Source organism: Myxocyprinus asiaticus, chromosome 39 (assembly GCF_019703515.2).
Source record: "Myxocyprinus asiaticus isolate MX2 ecotype Aquarium Trade chromosome 39, UBuf_Myxa_2, whole genome shotgun sequence".
Classification (NCBI taxonomy): Eukaryota; Metazoa; Chordata; class Actinopteri; order Cypriniformes; family Catostomidae; genus Myxocyprinus; species Myxocyprinus asiaticus.
The window spans coordinates 6,798,454-6,820,222 of NC_059382.1; the positions used below are offsets into that span (position 1 = coordinate 6,798,454).

Genomic DNA, 21,769 nt, shown 5'->3' on the forward strand with positions numbered 1-21,769 from the left:
GAGCTACATGAAGCAACTCCTGAGGCAGTGCAATGTCTAACTGACTGGGACTTGGACAACTTTCCATCTAATGCTGGCTGTGTTATTTTACAAATTGTTAAATGTCATATGAAAAAAACAAAAATGTTCTGTACATTCAAATCTCATTCATGATACACATGAGAACAACTTTTTTTTTTACATGGGATGTTTAAGTGGCTACAAAATATATATTTATTTAGGTGAACTATCCCTTTAAGTCTGTCTAACTCTTTTTTAGTACATTTTCTCACTGACAGTCCTAAGCATAAGCATAAGCCTCCTCTGATTTGTCATTTTGCCACAGGCCCTCCACTGTCCACTGTCTTATCCCCGTCAAGGACAGATGAAGAGATTACACAAGGTTTGTGTGTGCGGTCTGCCAAAAAGGACAGGAAGAATGGACTGCCAAAGAGAAAGAGAGGTTGTGTGTGGCAGCAAGTTTTGCAGGATAACACCCGTGTATGTGAGTGTATTTGTAAACAGGATGACACTCAGGTGACAGCATGATTAATGATCAGAAACAAAAAAAGACCGCGGCTCTCTGTCCGATAAGATACACCCCCCGCCCACCCCCACCCCACTGTCCACACAGCCTACCCAGAATCCATACAGGTCGAAGCTCAGCTTGGGCTGAAATATTCCACAGGCCAATCAATGTGTGATCCCCCCACAGTTCATCTGATACTGCAACAACAAAAAAGAGCAGCCTATGGGTGTGGGTGGTCTATTATCATGCATGATAATACACCACAACTCCTGCAGTTTGAATTGAATGAGCCACACCCCACAGGACGTTGGATTTAATTTACAGGAAGAGGAAAGCACTCAATTGCAACACAAAAATTCACACAGCAGAAAACAGAATTAGTCTTAAAATTCAAATTGAATTTCTGCATCCTGTTTACTACCTTCATTCAATTCTGAATGCTACACAATCTTGTTATACAAACAGTATACACATAAACGTATGCAGAAATTATTGTATATTTGAGCTTGTAGTGTGTGTGTGTGTGTGTGTGTGTGTGTGTGTGTGTTTATACAGTATGCTAAAGCATAAGGGTATTGTGAGTAGGCTGAAGTCCTGCACTAAGACTCTCAGCAGCAGAGTATGTTATTATTGAAGATTGCTCATCAACTCTCTGTACATCAGTGTAAAGATTCTCTGCCTCATTAGTGAATGAACATTCAACTCATCAGCTCATAGTGAGATGGTATTTCAGCAGAACCAATCATTGTATTGGCTAACAAACGTGAACTAATTCCCCTGCCATCACATTAAGCCATACACTGAATGCACGACACAAAAATGAAATAGAATAGAATAAAGAATTCCAATGATATACAGCCACAATAAGTGAGCAAATGTACTGTATTTTATTCCTTGAACAGCCTAATAAAACAAACTGCATGTCCTTTTTTTTAAACAAGTTTTGAAAATGTAGCCGGTGGGTTGAAAATAATCACCACAATACACAAAACTATTTTTGGGGGGTTTTAATCTGACAGGGTTTTATTTTTGTAAAAAAAATAAAAAACAAATGGTCATATATATATATATATATATATATATATATATATATATATATATATATATATATATATATAATCCAGGGCGTGCTGAGTGACTCCAGCCAGGTCTCCTAAGCAACCAAATTGGCCTGGTTGCTAGGGAGGGTAGAGTCACATGGGGTAACCTCCTGGTCGCTATAATGTGGTTCTCGCTCTTGGTGGGGCGTGTGGTGAGTTGTGCGTGGACGCCATGGAGAATAGCATTAAGCTTGCACAGGCGCTATGTGTCCGCGGTAACACGCTCAACAAACCTCGTGATAAGATGCACGGATTGACGGTCTCAGACACGGAGGCAACTGAGATTCGTTCTCCGCCACACGGATTAAGGCGAGTCACTACGCCACCACGCGGACTTAGAGCGCATTGGGAATTGGGCATTCCAAATTGGGTAGGAAAATGGGAGAATTAAAAAAAAGAAATAAATATGGTTCAGGGGTGGGCGATATACCGGTAGACATGATAAACCGGTAGAAATTTGGCAACCGGTATACATTTTGGATTATCGTTTGTATCGCGGTAATGCTAAGTCGCCACCGCGTGCAAGAAATGTGCACTTCTATTCACGCAACACGTACGTGGTACACATTCTGTCAGAGAAATGGAGGAGGAAGGCAGAGTGGCTTTATGTGAGACTGAGAGAATTGAAGGAAGAGGGGTTTCAGGTACTGACCATTTATCGGCAGCTGCCCAAGCTAAATTTTGGACATAATTCTCACGTTCTAAATATGCTTCTCATCAGACACACACAGCTATGTTTCACGTGATTTTCGCACATGCCATCTCTGAAACATGAAAGTGTGTGTGAGTCCAACAGTCTTCCAGATTGGGCTCCACAGACACTTGCACTACTCAACCCGGTTTCTAAATTGTGGTACAAACTTAAAAACTTGTGTAACCCATTTGAGTGGGTTTTTTACTCAGACATTTCAAATGGCGGGAGAGCCTGACATTCTAACCATCACAGACAAAGAAAACAGCTAAAACAATGTGTCATGTGCCAACACTTTGTCATCTGTCATGTGGATTTTTTAAACTACACATCATCACCCTTAATAAAATTCAGTTGGAATGATGTTAGATATTAGAAAACAAACTAGCTTTGCTTTCAGATATTCAAATATTGTCTACAATGATGATTTAAAATTAAAAGCCTAATGAAGTGTTTTATAATAATAATAATAATAATAATACTAGTCAACAACATCAGACTGAAATGTGAAATTTATCATTGTGGTAAGGTTGATTACCACATTTTGTATACCACCAATTTGTTTTTTTTTTCCTCTGACTGTTTGTCAAGTTCCAAATAAATAGAATATTTATAAGAGGAAGTAGTTTTCATTTATAAAGTATTTAATTCAATGACAAATAGGCATTACAATATGGTTATTAAATATTTAAACCATTTTTTATATATTGTGTGAAAAATATAACTATATTGTGATATACGTATATTGTTTTCGTGATATAAAATTAGTGATATTGTGATACAAGGTTTTGGTCATATCACCACCACTAGCCTACCCATATGCTTCAGCATACATTTACATTTATGCATTTGGCAGACGCTTTTATACACAGCGACTTACAGTATACTTATTACAGGGACAATACCCCCGGAGCAACCTGGAGTTAAGTGCCTTGCTCAAGGACACAATGGTGGTTGCTGTGGGGATCGAACCAGCAACCTTCTGATTACCAGTCTGATTACCAGTTATGTGCTTTAGCCCACTATGCCACCACCACATACATCACCTTAATACATGCTTATAAAATTCACAGCATTTTTATGCATTTAACACATGCTTAAATCACTCAAACCATTTTATAAATTTTTAACCAGGCTTTAAGGACATGCAAAACCATTTAAAACAATAGAATTCTCATATTTTCAAATATAACACGTTTCACACATTCACTAAACTGGAAAACACTCTGGGCTATAAATCATTACTAAATTTACATACCCAGTTCTCCCATGTGTGGAAAACGTGGTCAAACTCCACACATACAATCCAAATGCATCCTTCAAAAATAACCCATAACAAACAATCAATTTTAACATATGACTCTTGTGAACACATATTTAATGCAATTTATAAGTATTTTGTGTAAAATGTGATATTTACTCAAAGAATTATCAGCTGATGAACAAAACCAGGAGCTCTCTTGCACAACGTATGCTCTCATGTCTAAAACACGAGAGAGTGCCGAAAAGCAGGTGTCGCAAAACTCCGGTCCTTAAAGGGGCCACGTCCAATTTCGTCCACTTGGCTACAGAAAAAAAATAATAATAAATAAAAAAAAATTCTGATTTTATTCAGTGGGTCAAAAGAAACCATAACAAAACTGGAAACAAAATAATTATTTGGCATATCTGTATTTTCTTAACATACAATAAATATCTTGTAATTAATAATATACAAGAAAATTGTGGGTAAAAGAAATGAGAATCCAATTATAAATGTATATGTCTTTTCATTTGTTTTATTTAAATGTTATCTTCACTTTTACAATTTGAATCAATTATCAATCTCCAGAAAAGATTTGAGGTTACAGCCCCTTCAAGTCCAGGCCAAGCAATCCCCCTGCCAATCCCTGCCTTGTGTGGTACACAGGGACAAACAGATCTCACCCGCATTATCTCTCTATCTGTGTGTGTCTCTCTGTCAATGTGACCCGTCAGCGAGATGACAGCGTGACATTAATGTGAAGGACAGATGGATGCGATTGTGACACACGTGTGACACTTCACACACACACATGCCTGAGATGCCATATTTACTGCCTCGAAAGTCCTCACGGTATGTGGGTGTGTGTGTGTATGTGCTCTGTTCCAAAAACAAGTGACCTGCCTACATAGGCAACACATATTTTCTACATCATAGAAGGCAGCATAATGTTACTTTTAGAATGGCTAAGATACCTTTTCGGTCAAATTCTAAGGAAGCACCGCATGTATCCTTCATGAAGAAGGCAATCCAATAATGCACTGCAACAAGCTCAGCTGAAAAATCCAGAAATGTTGATTAGAAATTCATCCAGTACCGAAAAAGTATTGATAAAATAGTAATTAAAAATGGATTACCTTACCTAATATTTGAGTGTGCCTAGTAGAGTATTGTATCATTAGCTTGGGAAAATATAACTGCCAAACTCTTTTAAAATCAATTCTGCATCACGTCTGCAGTGTACTTTGCATGCAAAGCATTATTTGTATGATGCAAAGAGTGCAACCTATGTGTAGTATTACAAATCACTCATAAGATTACATTTAAGATCCTGCCTTAGAATGTAGCTGCCTAAATAGGCAGAGAGCAAGGCAGCTCACAAGGTTTCAGAACGGAGCTTATGTGTTGTGCGTGTTTTTACAGCAGGTTAACTGCTGCTAACACATGCAATAAAATTCCCTGACTTGACATGTTGTTTGAGTGTTGTTTTGCATGTGTGTAAAAGACAGAATTCAAATATAATTGCAGTATTATGGTGACATGTGAATATTGTCTTTGGTTCAGTGGTTACAGCGCTCTCATCCTTCAGATGTTCGGATTTGGGCCAATAACACTTCAACCCCGTTTTGTTTTTGTCAGCACTGTGTCTCCACTGCTAATATGGCATTGCTGCTATAAAGCCGATGTTGTCCTGCAGTTCAAATCATGAGATGTGTTAAGAAGCTGTGGAGTAAATATACAAAACATTTTACCATGTTCCAGGAGCGTATCTCTCTCTCCATCTTTAAGTGCTTTAGACATATGTATAAACAATACTGGACAAAATTATATTTACAGCATTCACAAAGCCTCTTACAGTATGTTGTACGGAAGAAAATAATACCATTTTGGAACATTAGGGCGAGTAAATAATGACAGTGTAACGATGGGCTGGCAATGATGAAGACGATGACGAAGAAATGAGGAACCCAAGTGCAATTTAATCCAAACGCAAAATCCCAAACGTAAATAAAATAAACATGAACTTGACTATGACATGACATAAAACTAGACTTAGCTTGGCAAGACAAAAAGTTACATTCATAATACCTGACCCCAGACAATGGCAAACATGAGGGCTTAAAATACAAGGACATGGGTAACAGGTAAACAAGACAACCAATCACAAGACTAAACTATAAACAAGATAAGACTAAATGAACTTTAAACCAATGAAAAGACAAGACTAATAACAAAAAGGTAATCAAACAATGAACCAATGAAAACAAGACCCATGAACAGGGGAAACACATGACAAGATCACACGAGGGAACAGGAAATCACATGACAGGAACTAAACTTGGGGGGGGGGAAACACACAACGTGAACAAGAACAAAACACAAACATAACATGGGGGGGGGGGAGGTTTATCAAAACATAAGTTAATTAGGGAGCTGGGGTCCTTGAGGGCATGGGAACAGGGCCAAGCCAAAGTGGGGACCTGAGAGGCTCAAGGGGCGGAGCCAATGGGGATGAGGACCAAGGCGGAGCCGCAGGAATGAAGCAGAGGAGCAGTCTGGGGCTCGGCTGTGACATGGCATGGAGCAGTCTGGGATATGGCATGAAGCAGGCCGAGGCGTGGCGGTGACAGGGCATGGGGCAGGCCGAGGCGTGGCGGTGAAATGGCATGGGGAAGGCTGAGGCATGATATGGCATGGAATGACTCTGGCGTGGCTGTGACGTGGCCTCGAGCACACTGAGGATCCGGGGCAGAATGTGGCGCAAGCTCAGTGACCATGACGTGGAACTCTGGCTTGGCGACCATGACGTGGAGCGAAGTCGTGGAAGGTGGAGCCGTAGTAGGCATGAGAACAACCTCCGGGGTCGTGGGTGCAGACAGAGACTCGGGTACAACCTCTGTGGTCGCGGGCATAGGCAGAGATTAGGAAACAACCTCCATGGTCGTGAACATAGGCAGAGACTTGGAAACGGATGCCTTTCTCCTTCTCCTCCTCCGGGAGGCCGAAGTTGGCGGTGCAGGCCCTGGGATGGACGAGGCTTCCAGCTCGTTGGCCTTGGCAGGTGTAGGCATTGGCTCGTTGGCCGTGGCAGGCGTGGGCTCGTCGAACATGACGTGGGACGCTGGCTCGGTATCCGCCTCCCCCACAGTGAACACAGAATCAGTAATCTGCAGGGCAAGGATGATATACTGGGCCAGATTGAGGGAACTGCGACCACCAAGCATCAAAGATGAGATTGACTCATCTAATCCAAAACAGAAACAGTCCTTGAGGGCGATCTCATTAAAGTCAACCTCACTGGCCAGAGTGCAGAAGTCCTCAACATAATCCTCCAGGGGACGATTCCCCTGATGTAGGCGGAGGAGCTGGACTGCTGGGTTCATTGTAGGTCAGGTATTCTGTAAGGATGGACTAGCAATGACAATGATAAAGACAATGAGGCAGAAATGAGGAACCCAAATGCAAATTAATCCAAACGTGAAATCCCAAACAGTGAATCCAAACATAAATAAACCATAAACATGGACTGGACTGGACAACGTTACCTGACAATACCTGACCCCAGACATTGGCAAACATGAGGGCTTAAATACAAGGACATGGGTAACAGGTAAACAAGACAACCAATCACAAGACTAAACTATAAACAAGATAAGACTAAATGAACTTTAACCAATGAAAAGACAAGACTAATAACAAGGTAATCAAACAATGAACCAATGAAAACAAGACAAATGAACAGGGGAAACACATGACAAAATCACATGAGGGAACAGGAAATCACATGACATGACAGGAAAAGGAACTAAACTTGAAAATAAAAGACATGAAAACAAGAACAAAACACATAAACGTGACAGACAGAACTTGGATGAACTATCCATTTAAATGTACTTTTACCCTTGGGCCACTAAAACATGCGGGACTATACAGACAAAATTCAGAGCTACAACCCCTGTTGCGAGTGTGTGTAGAGAGAGAGGAAGGTGAGGCAAGAAATAAGATATAGATTCGAAGTGAGATTGTGAAAATGTGTTTTTCATCTGCATTTTTATGTTTGCACTCAATTCATTGATCAAGTAAACTTGTGTTCTGTGCATTGGGAGCATCTCCTTTAATTAAAGATCTTGCATGCTACTGCACCAACCAAGGTAATACTGTAAATCAAGATTATATTCCACGCAGCAATTGGAGAGTGTCCTGAGACAACACAAAAGAGATGACAACAATGATTGCAATAAGATTAATTTACAGGCAAATACATAAGCTTTTGTTTGAACAAATCAGTCGAGGGAGTCTGGAAAGAGTCATAAACTTTCGTAATCATAAAAAAAAACTTTGATATAGTAATTGTATTCTTGGATCATCAACATGATTAACTTTATAATCAAGAATGTACTAGATTTAAAGGCATATTTCACCCAAAAATGAATCTTCTGTCATTTACTCACCCTCATGTCATTCTAAACCTGCATGATTACTATCTTTGGTAGAACACAAAACTAGTTGTTCAGTGGCAAGTTAACTCTCTTCTGCTCTATTCCATGCAATGACAGTGAATGGTGACCAGGAGCTGTCGAACTCCAACAAAAAAAATTCACCATAAAAGAGGTTCATACAACTACTGTACTACATTAGAAGTCTTCTGAAGCCATACAACAATTGTCTGTGAGAAAAGGACTGAAATTTAAGTCCTTATTCATTGATAATCTTCTCTGCTGCTGTAGCTGTAAAATGGTATGGGTTGGAATGACATTAGAGTGAGTAAATAATGACAGAATTTGAATTTTTAGGTGAAGTAACCCTTTATTTGTCTACTAAAAACCTCCCTCACAGTAACTGAAAACATTACTTTAAAAAATATAACCTCACCACATTTCTCAGTGGAAATCAGTTGGATAAAGCCCAGACAACCACACAATGCTGATAAACCCAGATAATACACTCTCTGCTTTTCATTTCCGAAAAGATGTTATGACTACAAGTCTGAGAGGAAGGCCTCTTCCTCAAAACGGCCTAATATCACTCAAGTTATAGAGGAAATAAAAGGGAGAGAGAGAGAGTGAGAGATGAAGAACCACAGTAGCAATGTTCCCCCTAATTTTTGTTCTTGCTCAGCAAAACATTTTTATTTTGGGAAGAACATTTAGCCAGATAAAATACCCCATGTACCAATCTGTGCAGTGTTCGCTGTGCCATTCTTTACAAAGAAATTCTATATAAATTGAAAACCACCAGATTTTTTTCTTTTGGTCTGCACAGGAGAAACAAGGCTCTATTCCAATACCTAGAGCTAGCTTGCTGCCCTCACAGGCAGATGCCGTCTAGGGCCACATCCACTCTAATATGTTTCAATAAGAAAATGCATTGATTTTGTTAAGATTTCACCTCTCATTCACAATAGAATGTTATTTTCCTCTACCTAAAACGAAGACTTTCAAAAACACTGCAAGCTGCAAACGTACTTTGCATACTTCATAAAATGATGACGTTAGGTAACGGATTAGGGTGGAAGTGATCTACCAATAGTGTAAATTGAAGAGTTTGGCGTTAGTGTGTTAAGCAATATGAATCTCTAATACACATTAAATTATGCAGCATAAACATTTTTCAATTTATAATTAAATGTAACAATTTTGACACTTTTCAGTATTGAATGAATTAGATATAATCAACATTTTGATTTGGTTTTATTTACTCGTCGCAGTGCATTACAGGGTTGCCTTCTCAGCAAATGATACATGCGATGCTACCTTAGAATGTGGCCTAAAGAAATTACCTTAGAAGGCAGCATAATCACGCTACTTTCCTTTTAGATCAGCCAATGCTGTCTACATAGGCAGCTCACTAGGTTTTGGAACAGAGCCCAGAAGTGAATGGCATCTTAGAGGTTACACTGTAGAGGAGCTCAGTACTGCTCAAGCTTTTGGGACAATTCAGAAAGCCAACAAACAACTGCAGGTTTTATGAGTTCTCATTGAAGTCTCACGAATCATAAAGCTGTACCCCTCTGGAATAAAGGTAAGAAAAGACAGGAAGTGAAGAGGGCAGGAAACTCTCTTTATTGTAAGGGGATGATTTGCAGTTCTGTTCATCAGTACAGCATCCAGTCTCTAGGCTATTAAACAAACCCCTGAGAAGCTCATTAAACACATACCAACACAATGCACATCAGTATTTCATAATGTGTATAGAGGTGCTTCAGATTACACACACACTCACACACTCACTCACACACACAAACACACACACACTCACACACACACTCACACACTCACAGATTCTCCAGGATGGCAGCTTATACAGAATTATAAGAGCTGGGCATGCATATGAATATATGAGCACTGATTAAGTATTTTGTGCATTTTAATGCAAAAATCATGACATGATAGGTTACTATTACCTCCCAGAAATGTCTGACAAGATTTCACTCACAGACATAAGGCAATTGCTGTTGACTGCTAGCAAAAATGAAGTTTGTCAGAGAATTTTGTCTGTGCGCTCTAAGTAATTCATTACATTTAATATAAGAGGCCCCGTGGCTTCAACTTCCATTTTCATTTTGTTTTGCACCAATTTACCCAGAAGTGATGATTTGTTTTTGCAATATTCAAATTTTCTGCATGAATTAAATTTGCAAATTGATGTTGATGATGCATTTACGATTGTGATGCTTCAGTTTAAACACGCCAACTCAAGCTAAAAAAACAGCAACTATGCTGTTGAAATGTGTTCTCTAGCCAAAAGCTTCAACATCACAAACAGAGCCTCTAAACCTACACCAAACCCTCGTCTAAATGTAAAGAGACATCTTCACTGATTGCTTCTGCAGAACCACGACTCTCCTGGCATCGTAAACAAAAAGTGATGAAGACAATGCAGCCGTGCACCATCAATTCCATCCTCACCTCTTCTCCGTTCTCCGCTCCCACTCTTTTCTCATGCAAAACTGCTCTGCCACTCCAGGGAAGAGGAGAGACGTGGACAATTATTTCCTGGCCCGGACGTGGCGGAGCTGTGATTGACAAATGAAAAGATTGAAAAGGCTCTCTTTTAAATAGGAAGAGAGCTGCCAAATCGGAGATCATCTTTAATATCTCACCCGGGAGAGGAGGAGAAAGCGAGAAGGAAATGGAAACTAGCATCATTCAATTCTTTCAAAAGCAGCGCTAAATGTCGCTCTTAAAAAAGGGGCCACGTCCAGCCACACTAGAATAACACTACATATTTATGATTACGCTTGCAGAGGAATCAATATGCCTGACTCATCTGTTAATGGGAAAAGATTCACAACTTTATAGCAACATGATCACATGACCAGGTGCTAACATGCAGTCATTCCGGCTTAGTCAATAAAACCAATAATTAACAAGCTCTGTGTTACAAAACACTTGTACAAAACACAATTTCATTCAAAAAATCCCAACATAAGAGCATAACAGTATTGCTTCTAGAAGTAAAAATCCCATCTGAAATAGATTTTTTGTGAGAACATATAACCATTTCAAGACAGACCAACCTTGAGCTCTGTGGTTAAGCGATGATATATGCTTCTGTTGAAGCCATAAATCAGGGTGATTTTAATTTAATTTAAAAACTGTTCAGTGCTCAGTAGTTGAATTCCTGTTGATGAACTACAGTACACTTCCCATAATCCTGAAGAGAGATGTGTCAGAATTACTGTAATAGAGCGCAACAGTCTGGTTCAGGAAGTAAAAATCCCATAAGTTTTTTCCATAGACGAACTGATTTTCAAAGATAACTTATAAACCTTTAAAGACAGACCTACCATGAGCTCAGAGGTTGTTCATCAATGGTATATTCTTCTGTTGAAGCCATCCGTCTGCGTTATTTCAACTGCATTGTTTAAAATAGTGTTTGATAGCGGAATTCCTGGTAAACAACTACATTACCCATGGTTCAGCAGAGATCGTTTCACCAATCAGGAACCGCAGCCAACCAAGCCCACGAAACACGCCTCGGAGCGACCACCCACACCCATGACGCACTGTGAATGATGTAATCGAGTCTATATATCTTCACACTTAAACTAATTATTTATTTGCACATATCGGAATAATTTACAATAAACATAAAATATATTGTTTCTGTACTTATTGTATACAATCTAAAATCAACAGTTTTCTATATTCCCATCACTTTTTATTCAATGACATCATTCGCAGTGCTTCATGGGATTGTAGTCCGTGACCTCATTAAAGATGCCAAGTACACATTCTTGTACGTTTGTCTTTTTGTCTGATTTTCAAATACTTTCTTGCCTTTTACCTCAAAGCTGGTTGGTTTGGTTCATGGAATACAAATCTTTTATTTAGGATTTAATGAAAAGTCTTTGGGAAAAATACTTCCGGAACCCAGAAGGCTGGATAAATGGGCGGTCAATGTTGCGCTCTATTATGAGATTTCTCTCTTTACTGTTCACGTCCTTGGACCTCGGAAATTATTTGTTTCTATGGCAACACTCATAACACCAAAACAGATTCATGTATGGCTTTGTTATTGATGACAGCAAAATATTTAACTCTTTTTTAATTATTTAATTCACCTTTTTTATGTTATTGCAAAATTTTTAAGAACAAATAAAGTGCTCCAGGTAACAGTGGCTATAAATAATGGCATATCAAAAGAAATATATGTAAACTACATTTAACTGTTAGTTAAAGGCCGCTGCCATTTTTTGGTTCTTTTTACATGAAATTACAACAGCAAAGACAAAACTTTCATAGAATTACAAGTTTACAATTTGTAATCATGAGTTATGTAATCATGCAGTGAACTTTTTTGTTTGTTTGTTTGTTTGTTTTTTACAAGTAACCTCGTAATTACGGTATTTGACACTATGTGAATGCACCATTACTTCAGAGAAGTTGCTGGTAACAAAATTATGTAGAAAGAGCTCAACAATGCCTGCCTACTCTCATAAAGCACTGCGAATGACGATCAAGTCGGTCTTCCTACACTCAAACAAATTATATATTTTTATATGTCTGAATATTTTACGAAAACCTTTAAAACATATTATAAAATACTTAATGACTGTAGATCAATTGTTTTATTACAAAACAAATGTTTGTATTATTGCTTTTTATTAGTTTTGATTTAATGATTCAATGGGATAAGTAGTTCATTGCCTCATAAGTACACAGTCTTATACCTTTGCCTTTTTTCTGAGAATTAAAAAAAAGTTACAAATAAAAAATGTATGTACATTTATGTAGAGATATACCTTGGTGCTCATTGGTTTCGTTCATGGCTTGAAATTCTTAGACTTCCTATGAAGAAAATTAATGGGGAAACATGCTTCCGGAACCAAGGCCACTGAAAATGTAGCTGTATGATAGCACAGTTAAGTAGGAAAGTTTTGATATATTTATAGGCTTATAAAAATGCATTTTCTATATGTAGTATAGAACATTTTCTCTCTGTCTTTCATATTCTATAGAGTTTTCTAGATGCAAAGCAGCACGAATGCACGCAGGGGAAACAGCGAGTGGTACTGACAGAGTGGCCCTATTCAGCAAATCACAAATTATAGCAATCATCCTTATACATACACACACAGATATACACAGACTAAAGCATAAGCATTGACAGACACAGAACACCCATCATTCGCACAAAATAAAAAAGGTATAAGTGCTCTCGGACATGATATTTGGATGCAGCAAAATGGAAGGAAAAATCTGGAAATCTCATTTTCCACCATGGCATGTAGCTTCATGGATTTCCTATCACAACCCTGTTGAGACCACTGTCTGATTTGTACACCCTTTGTTTGCACAGAACGAGACTCTCAGCTCTGTTGGTCCTCTCAATGCAAATGAATGTTGACTAGAACTTAGAAGATCCAAAAAGACAAAGGCAGCATTAAAGTAATCCATACGATTTCAGTGGTTAAATCCATATCTTCAGAAGCGATATGACAGGTGTAGGTGAGACACAGACACAGATCACCACAGATCAAGTCCTTACAAACTTGGATGCTGGAACAGAACTTTTTGCCTTGTTTCATGGGGAATTTTTTTTTTTTTTTAATAAAGACCAAATTTTCAATTCGGGGGTGAACTAATTTTATATATATATAATATATATATATTTTTTTTTTTTTTTTTTTTTTTTGAGATGTTCCATTTCAATTTGAGAGCTCTAAAAAATGATGACAGATAAACTAAGCCAGAACTGAGTCAACCCTGTGCCAAGATTCCAGTGATATGCTTCCAAATTGAAAATATATACTCCATTTTCAGAAACTATCATCAGACATATGGAGCAGACTCTGTTTGTCTTGGCAGGGATGGCATCTGAAACCGAGAAGTTAAACGAGGAAATTTTTGTCACTTTGCTTTGATATTTCGAGTACGATCACAAACCACAAACCTGCGGCAAACAAGCTGAGATTTAACGAGAGTGTCAACACTGCAGACACAACAAATGCTATGAGAAATAAGTCATCATCGCTCAGCAGACAGCCTGCTGGGAGACGACAGTGACAGAGAAAGTCCACAGGGTGTGAATCAGTGGAGGAGAAGAGAAAATAAATTGTGTGATGGCTGAATATCAGCTTCCGTAGCGGGTTGAGTGAGTGACTGCTGCTTTGGTTGATATGTGTCATATAACATCCAGATATGAATTTCATCAAACACTTAACAAGCCAAACCACAAAGGCAGAGACAAGAGAGGACAGCTGAAGCTGTCCAATAGATTTTAAAAGCATTTTAAAGACATTATTTGCACATAAATGCTCATAAACTAACATAAATATGTAAATGAATGAACATGTATCATGTTCATGAGAACAGAATTACCCAGAAAAAACAGTCCTGGTGGGCATCTGAAGATTTCATCCTTAATTTTCTTATTTGTATATTAGTATTTGCCACTTTTGATACAGGCAGTAGAAAAAGGACAAGAAAATATGGGAAGAGAAAGAGGGGGGAACTGGATTGGGACGCAGGTCAGATTCGAACTTTCATCTCCCACATGAGCACCACAACTTAAAGGATTTTTCAAAACGTTGATTACCAAAAAAATCAATTTTGACTTTAATGTTTGACTTATTAATCGACAAATAAAAAATAGCAAAAATCTGGGTTCCAATATGGCACTTACAATGAAAGTGAATGGGGCCAATCCGTAAAAGTTAAAATTCTCACTGTTTCAGAAGTATAGCTGCAATACGTAAACAGTATGAATTTAGGGTGATACAATCACTTACTAACATTTTCTGTGTAAAGTTACATACAACTTTACAACTTTGTTGCCATGATGACGCAACACCGTAAACCCTGTAATCCTATAAACTTTACAGCTCAAATAATACATGAGTTTTAACAAATAATTTATGGAAGTGCATTTATAAATTTATAAGATTCACATTTTTGCCTTTAAACACTCCAAAAATCGGCCCCATTCACTTCCAGTGTAAGTGCCTCTGTGTAACGTAGATTTTTGCTTTATTTTTAAAGAAAAGAAGGGGAGGAGTCAAAATTAACTTTTGCGGTGATCAACACTATGCCACAAATCAATGTCAACTGAGCTTAACTTGAACTGAACCTAGCATATTCCTTCTGTGTCTGGAGCATGCTAACTGCTACAACAAAATATGAATATAGAATATTAACCAACAAATTGGATTATCTGTGTTAATGTCATTTGCATGTATAAATTCCCAGTAAGTGTCATTTGTATGTATAAGAACAACAAAAATCTAACGTTATCCATGTTCTACCGAATCTGAATTTGTGGAGAGATGATAATGCTTTCTGTTTTACATTTCCTGAACTGATTGCAGATCAAATTTGACTTCCGGGGAGAGAATGCAGACAACGCATCTTTCTTGATTATCTGGAAAATTATTAGGATTTCCCCTGATAACTCCAGTGAGTGGGCTGTAAATGTTTGTTCCATCAGCACTTTGAAAACTTTATGGTGGCTCATATTCCTTCATCTTTTCATCCTTTTCTCAATTACAGGAAAGCCTTTGAACTCACTCGCTCTAAAAGAGAGATTACCTCACACGAACAGGCCGCATTTCTTTTATTACTTTTCTTTCCTACTTCTGATTTGCATTAATCAAGTCGTAAGGCAGGAGGAGTTGTGATGGTCGTGATGCTGGTGCATCTGCTGTCTAAACACAATAGTGCTTAAGTTTCTTTCCTGTCAAGAGAGACATGTAATTTAAAATGCTTCTGAATTTTTACTAAACTGAATCATGGCAGCTATTTCGTTTTTCTTCAACTCACAAAAATCTGCAAGATTAAATACTGCATTCAGATTAAACAAACCTAACCCAGTAAGTCTACTGGAGGAAACATTCTATCCTTGAAGTCAATCTGTAATCAAAATTGACCCTATTTTAATGGACATTTCTAACCTTAGTGTGTACGATTCATCAGAGTATGTTCTTCCTAAAAGAAACTGAAAGTTAGATCTAGACCTGAATGGATGGAATGACAAAATCATAGAACGAACGATAGATCTACGTATCTATGCACACATATAATATCTTCAGTACATCTGTAATATCTCTATATATCTCCTTAATACCTTGACCTCTTTGTGTGAAAAGGAGGGAAGGGGGGATTGAAGGTGGAACTGAGTGAATGTGAGAGGTCTGTATGTCAGAGCTGAATATCTGACCAAATGTATAACACAGCAGATTTGGTAGCTGTCCATCATGGGAGCAGACACTTGGAGAAGACTTGCGTTCATCTCTCATGCTCTGCTGACAGCAGCACTTTGGTCTACATATGTTCTGTTGCCCCTGCCACACCAAGGCACTCCATCAGTGTCCTATACTCAGTGATTAAATATGAAGTTAATACAGCACTATAAGAATATTGAATTATGCCAGAGCCTCTGTGACCTTTTTTGAAATTAGAGGGCCAATTGTGCAAGACGACCGCAGCACCTTAAAACAGGTGCTGCCTGAAACACAGCCTGAAGGGGAATACACTCCCATTCCTTTACACACACTGCCTCTTCAAACATAGCTGTTTGTTTGTGTATTTGGCCTGACCAATGGCAGATTGGGGAAGTGTGTGAGAAACCCATCATAATTTTTGCAATTCTGTTTGGTGACCGTAGTGGTTTAGAAAGGACACACTTCACTTTTAAGTCCACTCTTTCATTGGAAGACAAGATTTTCAATTTTCTGAAGAAATGTGAGTGGTGTTCACCACTCGCTGCCACAATGCTATGATGTTTTCGGTGGTTACCAGTAGGGATGTGTGAGACTAGTCTTCTAGTCGACTAAACGGTTCTGATGCTGCTAGTCGGCACTGGAATTACTAGTTGGTTAATATTTCCCCCCATTAAACTGATCATCATTTTTACACATTTACGTTTGGCTTTATATTTTTAAAGAGTCTCTGCTTAAATTACTGTCATATTAATGTTGCATATTTTAAATATAATTAATAATACAAATATTACTTTAAAAAGAGGATATCTGGAGCAGATTCAAAGTTTCATTTCACCTCATGCACCCAATGAATTCTAAACACTTCCCTCTCTCACTTTCGGCACATGCAGGAAAATGTCCTCTCTCTAGACAAGCAAACTCAGCACAGCAGTTATGAAATCACTTCGGTGGTGGTGTGGGAATCGGATTTCCGCACGTTTGAAAGTCCCTATGGATGTTTTCACATTTAAGTCTTCTTTACATCTGTGCATGATTGTACATTATTTTTCACCGGACCATGTCAACGTGTTAATTTTGCTCATCCAAAAATTTATGATTTTGAGTAAGTAGCCTAGAAAATGACTGTTTATTTTCAACGAGGTGCCGACTGCTTAACGGGTTAAACTATCTTTTATTCTCATGTTTAGAATACATTAGGCGATTATAGGCTACATCACAGGTCTATTTGTTCTAGCCTATGGCTACTTTTTTTTTTTATATTTACATCGTAACTGTTATTGGTTAACGTTCTTTACCGAACAGCTGTCATATTAGATCAATGGCTAATGCACGACTGCACGTCATGAAATACACGCAACTTTTCAGCGCATTTTTTCTCTCTTGTAGATTTGGCTTAGCCTACCTGTTAATTATTTTCAACAATGTCCTGACTGGTTAAGTAAATTTTACATGAAGAATTCCGTTTAGAACAGGCTGGGTTGCTCTATTGGTCCTGCACTATTCATTCAATTGTTTTCAATAAATATGCCTGTAAAATACTCGCTAACATTGATTCAGTGAATGCGTGTCATGCCATATATTTAATGTACAATGATCATAATTCAAGGCCAGCACGTCGCAGATAAATGCCCCTTTTCAGTGGAATTTAGCTACGGATTTGGAATAGATTAAGTATTTTAAATGGGTTGCATAACACATTTTTTTAGAAGGTTGGTTTCTTTTTAGACTAGTTGACTTCAACATTTCCGTTTAAAAGTTAGTGAAATTAGTCGTTCAGCACATCCCTAGTTACCAGGGCATTGCAATGTGGTTGCTAAGGTGTAGTTTTTAGCTCGTTGCTATATTGTTACTGGGGTGCTCTTGTTGATAACTTACTTTCCCAAATCAAAAGAGAGCACTCAACGTCTTTGTGACATTCTGAGTGATTCCTATATAAGGCTCGTGTCCCCCGTTTTTCTTTATAGGTTTTATGAAGCAATCGGCAAAGATCAGCAAACGAGTTTGTCTGATTTCAGTCAAGCAATCATCCCATTCACCTTAATGATGTGCCATTTAACTGGTAATGTCCGCTCTTGGCACACAGCACAGGAAAGCTTTTTACAGATGAGACGGGTACAAATTACACGATTAAAAGAAATGCTTCTCCTCCGACCCTCACCTCTACAGAAGAGCAATCGAACATTACTTTGCGCAGCACTTTACAAATTGCATTGTAATTGTGTTTGTTTGAAAAACGTTGATTTCAACACCATATATTTATTTTTTTTTGTCGGAGACAGGGCCATTATTGAAACAGACTGGAGTGGACTGAGGCTGTTATAGACAAGTATAGAGGGAATAAATTGAAAGTTCTATGGAAGTCATTTACAACTGAAATGTAATTCAGCAAGAAAAATATCTGATATAAAGAATGTTTGCAAGTTGGCAGGTTTATTTAGAAAAATCTGTCTTGTCTGTCTATCCACCTATCTATGTCTGTCTGTCTGTCCATGTATCAATTGACAGAATGAAAGACAGATAGAACTATAGATAGAACAATACAATAATAGACAGATCGATAGATAGAATGACACATAGAATGATAGATAAAACAACAGACTGATAAAACGATAGATACAATAATAGATAGAACAATAGACAGATAGAACAACAGATAGAAAAATAGAGAGCAATAGATACTGTAGAACAATAGAACGTTGAAATTATGACAATGTTAGAATGAAAGATAGAACAATAGACAGTTTGATTAAATTATACATAGAATGATAAAACGAATGAACGATAGAATGATAAAATGAATGAACGAATGAACAATAGATAGATAGATAAATCTACAGAACGATAAATAGAATGTTAGATAGAACTATAGAACAATAAAATGAAAAAAATGTTTGATAGATCAACAGAACGATAGATATAACTTAATGTAGAATGATGCAGTAGATAGAACGATAGATAGAACAATAGAACGACAGATAGAATGATAGACGGAGTGACAGATGGACAGAACGATTGAAGGACAGAACGATAGACAGACAGAAAGACAGATACTGTAAATAAATACAGTATATAAAAATGTGTCTACATCAAGTCTACTATCTATCTATCACATGCCGACACTAGTTGCATTGCAGTAAATCTGAGCTTGTTAGATGGTTAGAGAACACATCCCATCATGCTCTGCTGCCCACTGTTCATTGTGAGGCTGTAGCATCTGTTTACAGCTCAGCAGCGGTTTCTCGGCTTCGCATCAGGTAGAGTGAATTGGACTTCAGGCGGGATGCGCCCAGCTCAGCTATGTTCATTAACGCTGCTATATCAGGCACCAGCTATCATTGCAGCCGTGCAGTGAGCAAAAGGCATCTCTGCACACCCGCTCACGACTGAAATTACAGCCACCTCCACCAACACACCAGAAAAGAACATTAAATCTGGAGAGACACACACCACCAGACCAAGCTGACAAGTAAATTGTTTCTGGAGCAGCAGGCAAAGGAAAGGGGGGAAAGGGAGATGAGAAGAAGGGAAAGGTAAACTAGTGAGTAGAGGGAATCATAACAGAGCAGAATTTGAAGCAATAAAGGGGAAAATGGTTGAATAACAGGGTGATTTGGGGAGGTATCATCCTGGAAGATGGGAATCGGGGAGAGAAAGGCAGGGAATCACGATAGCATCAGTGAATATCGAGGTCCACAGCAAGAGCTCGTTCCAGAAGACGGTTGTGATCAATTCTAGGAATGAACCACATTTTGAACGGAATGTGCAATATGCTGCTATCTATGAAAAACTTCTGATGATACACGTTCGCTCAGGTGTCCTTAGATAAAATTTAAAGGTAAAAACTTAGATACTACTGTATGTATGAAACTAAATCCATTAAGTTCTATTTTTACAGACATTAAGCTTTAAAGTCAACATGAAATCAAAAGTGACCCTATTGCTTTTTTAAAATACATGTTCTTGGTCTTATTGTGCATGATTTATTGACGCACCTTATTCTGAATAAATCAATCTTTGTTTAGACAGCGGAGTAGCAACTATTGTAACTTTTACAAACTTCTACATATGTCTCCCAACTTTTGGGAAAATAATCATATTTTAACAGCTTATTTATGCTTGGCCATGGAGGAAATTCTTCCCTTCCAATCACCTTTCTAAATTCTGCTATGTAATGCCCACTTTTCAATTCCCAATGGATCAGATCAAGTCCCGCCCTACATTTCTTTTCTTCATTGAATATACCATTTCACTTGGAAATAAGTCACATTATGCAAGTAAAATGGGTTGCCAACAGCATTTCATGTTGACTTTGATTTAAAAAAGGCTATAACATATACGCACAAAAGTACAGTAGTTACACAATTTCTAAAATGTTTGCATCAGTTCACAAACTCAAGTTAAAAGCACACCGGATTAAGATAGCAGTCGTCTTTTGACTTGAGTCTGTACTTCAGTTATACTCCATTCAGCTGAAGTAGAGAACTAACTGATCTGATGATCCCATGAATGGTGTCAATTACACAAACAGACTGGTCTTCATATGTCAGAAAAGACAGACAAGACCAGAACCACATGGTAAAAAGGACATAAGCCTGTATTGCAAACTGTAGAATATAAAAGCCATAATGATAGAATTGCAGAGGGTGATGTGGTTAATAAAGTTCAGTTGCGGATGCAGAGGTGCAAGTCCTCTATTATTACCTATAAATGCAATTGTGCACTTGCACAAAGTTCTGATGCAATTACCAGGCGTATATGTCTGTTCCATGTAGCTCTGAATCAGCACTTGAGAATAAATGCACATAACAGGAAGTTCATGCACTCTTACCTAGAACCAAAGGCCCCTCCAACAGCTCTGATTGGACAAACTGCAACAAGGTGAAAATGACGAGGGGTGTGGCACCTGACCATGTGATCTGCATGATGTTTATAGACCTGGCATCCCTGGATGTGTCTGAGATTAATCTGGACAAAGAGAAAGAGAAAATAAATAATAAATAACTAAATGATGAGCAACATTCAAAGGCACTGCAAAATAGCTGATATACATAGACACTTGTGACCGTACATCAGCTGAATTGTACATTAATGCATAGGTTTGCACGGGCCTTAAAATTACAACCCCGAACCCAACCCGTACTCAAGACCATGTGGCCTGACCCTACACGGCCTGATAGGTACCGTCAGATTTTATGCCTGAACCCAACCAGAACCCAAAGTCATCCTTCAAAAACTGGTCCCTTCAGGACCATGTCAAGTTGCAGACCTATACATTAATGTGCCAACCTTAAACAAAAAACAGTTAGGCTAATGAACTATTTTACTTGGCGGAGATTTTTTTTTTAGATTTTTAATATTCATGATTAATATTACTCAATATTATATTTGTTATATTAGTTATATATATATATATATATATATATAAGCAATTAGCCACTTGTGGCGATGTGCTACAGTGGTTTTATTATGGTTAGATCACTGTCATGTCTAAGAAACACCCATTACAAAAGCTAATATGCAAAATTGAAACTTTTTATCTATTTTTATGTGCCAATGAAAAATA

The 21,769-nt window shown here is 38.0% G+C and overlaps 1 protein-coding gene across 1 annotated transcript in view; it reads right to left on the reverse strand.

Annotated features, from left to right (window-relative positions):
* The window catches only part of LOC127429840 (roundabout homolog 1-like), a 353,547-nt gene that overhangs the window by 294,303 nt on the left and 37,475 nt on the right, over nt 1–21,769 (reverse strand). The window contains exon 2 of the mRNA XM_051679115.1: nt 21,035–21,171. Coding sequence (XP_051535075.1) covers nt 21,035–21,128 — 94 coding nt within the window. The 5' untranslated portion in view covers nt 21,129–21,171. The remainder of the gene's footprint in view (nt 1–21,034; nt 21,172–21,769) is intronic.